The 1,066-nt window shown below is 36.6% G+C and overlaps 1 protein-coding gene across 1 annotated transcript in view; it reads right to left on the reverse strand.

Moving 5' to 3' along the window:
• Positions 1-1,066, reverse strand: part of LOC119587668 (uncharacterized protein DDB_G0271670-like) — a 50,430-nt gene that overhangs the window by 37,191 nt on the left and 12,173 nt on the right. The window contains exon 4 of the mRNA XM_037936348.1: positions 248-259. Within this exon, the coding sequence (XP_037792276.1) occupies positions 248-259 (12 nt within the window). The remainder of the gene's footprint in view (positions 1-247; positions 260-1,066) is intronic.

Raw genomic sequence — 1,066 nt, forward strand, 5'->3', positions numbered from 1 at the left:
AAAGGTTATAGCTGACAAAATTTTTGCTTTAAGAATATTTTTTACTTGGAGGTAAAATTATTGCACAGAACATAATACACTTAGGAAAAATATTTGGCCATTGTAAGTTCAAACTTACTGCTACAACTTGAACTACTTGAGCTGGAACTACTAGAGCTTGAGCTGGAGCTGCTGGAGCTAGAGCTACTTGAGCTTGAGCTACTGGAACTACTAGAACTTGAACTACTTGAGCTTGAACTGCTTGAACTGGAGCTTGAACCTATGAAAAAATACATAAATAGCTAACAGTAATAATAAACAGTTATGTTTTCCTGAAGAGAAAGAGAGAGAACCATGAATGTAAATTATACTTCCTGCAAACGAATCAGGACACTAATGAATAATATAGCAGGTCCAGACTGAGCTGTAGCTACTAGAGCTTGAGCTTGAACTGCTGGAACTTGAGCTGCTTGAATTAGAACTACTAGATCTTGAGTTGGAACTACTTGAACTAGAGCTTGAACCTATGTATACAAAGATGAATTAACTTTCTATCTTTTAGCTTAGGATAGAAAGATGAACTGTAGGATCAAGTATCACTGAAACAAATAAATCACCACACCAGTCTTTTTGGATTACTAAGAAGAGTTTACTAGGTTGAAATGCATGGCCATAGCTTGAGGTTATACCTGACATTTTCTTTATTTTAACAGAGAGAAGAGAAATTTTTGTTTAGCCTATACTCTGAAAGATATGCCAGTCTTTTTATTAGAATTTTTTGCCAAGAGAATAATATTTGATCTTAGCAGGCCCTGACTTACTGCTAGAACTTGAGCTGCTTGAGCTGGAACTAGAACTTGAACTGGAACTACTAGAGCTTGAACTGGAGCTACTAGAGCTTGAACTGGAGCTACTTGAGCTTGAACTGGAGCTACTAGAACTTGAACTGGAGCTGCTAGAGCTTGAACTGGAACTACTAGAGCTTGAGCTACTTGAGCTGGAGCTGGAACTGCTTGAACTTGAACTAGAACTTGAACCTATGAATATATAAGATTGATATCAATTTTCTAAAACTTCTTTTTTCTGT

The sequence above is a fragment of the Penaeus monodon genome, chromosome 23 (assembly GCF_015228065.2).
Source record: "Penaeus monodon isolate SGIC_2016 chromosome 23, NSTDA_Pmon_1, whole genome shotgun sequence".
Taxonomy (NCBI): domain Eukaryota; kingdom Metazoa; phylum Arthropoda; class Malacostraca; order Decapoda; family Penaeidae; genus Penaeus; species Penaeus monodon.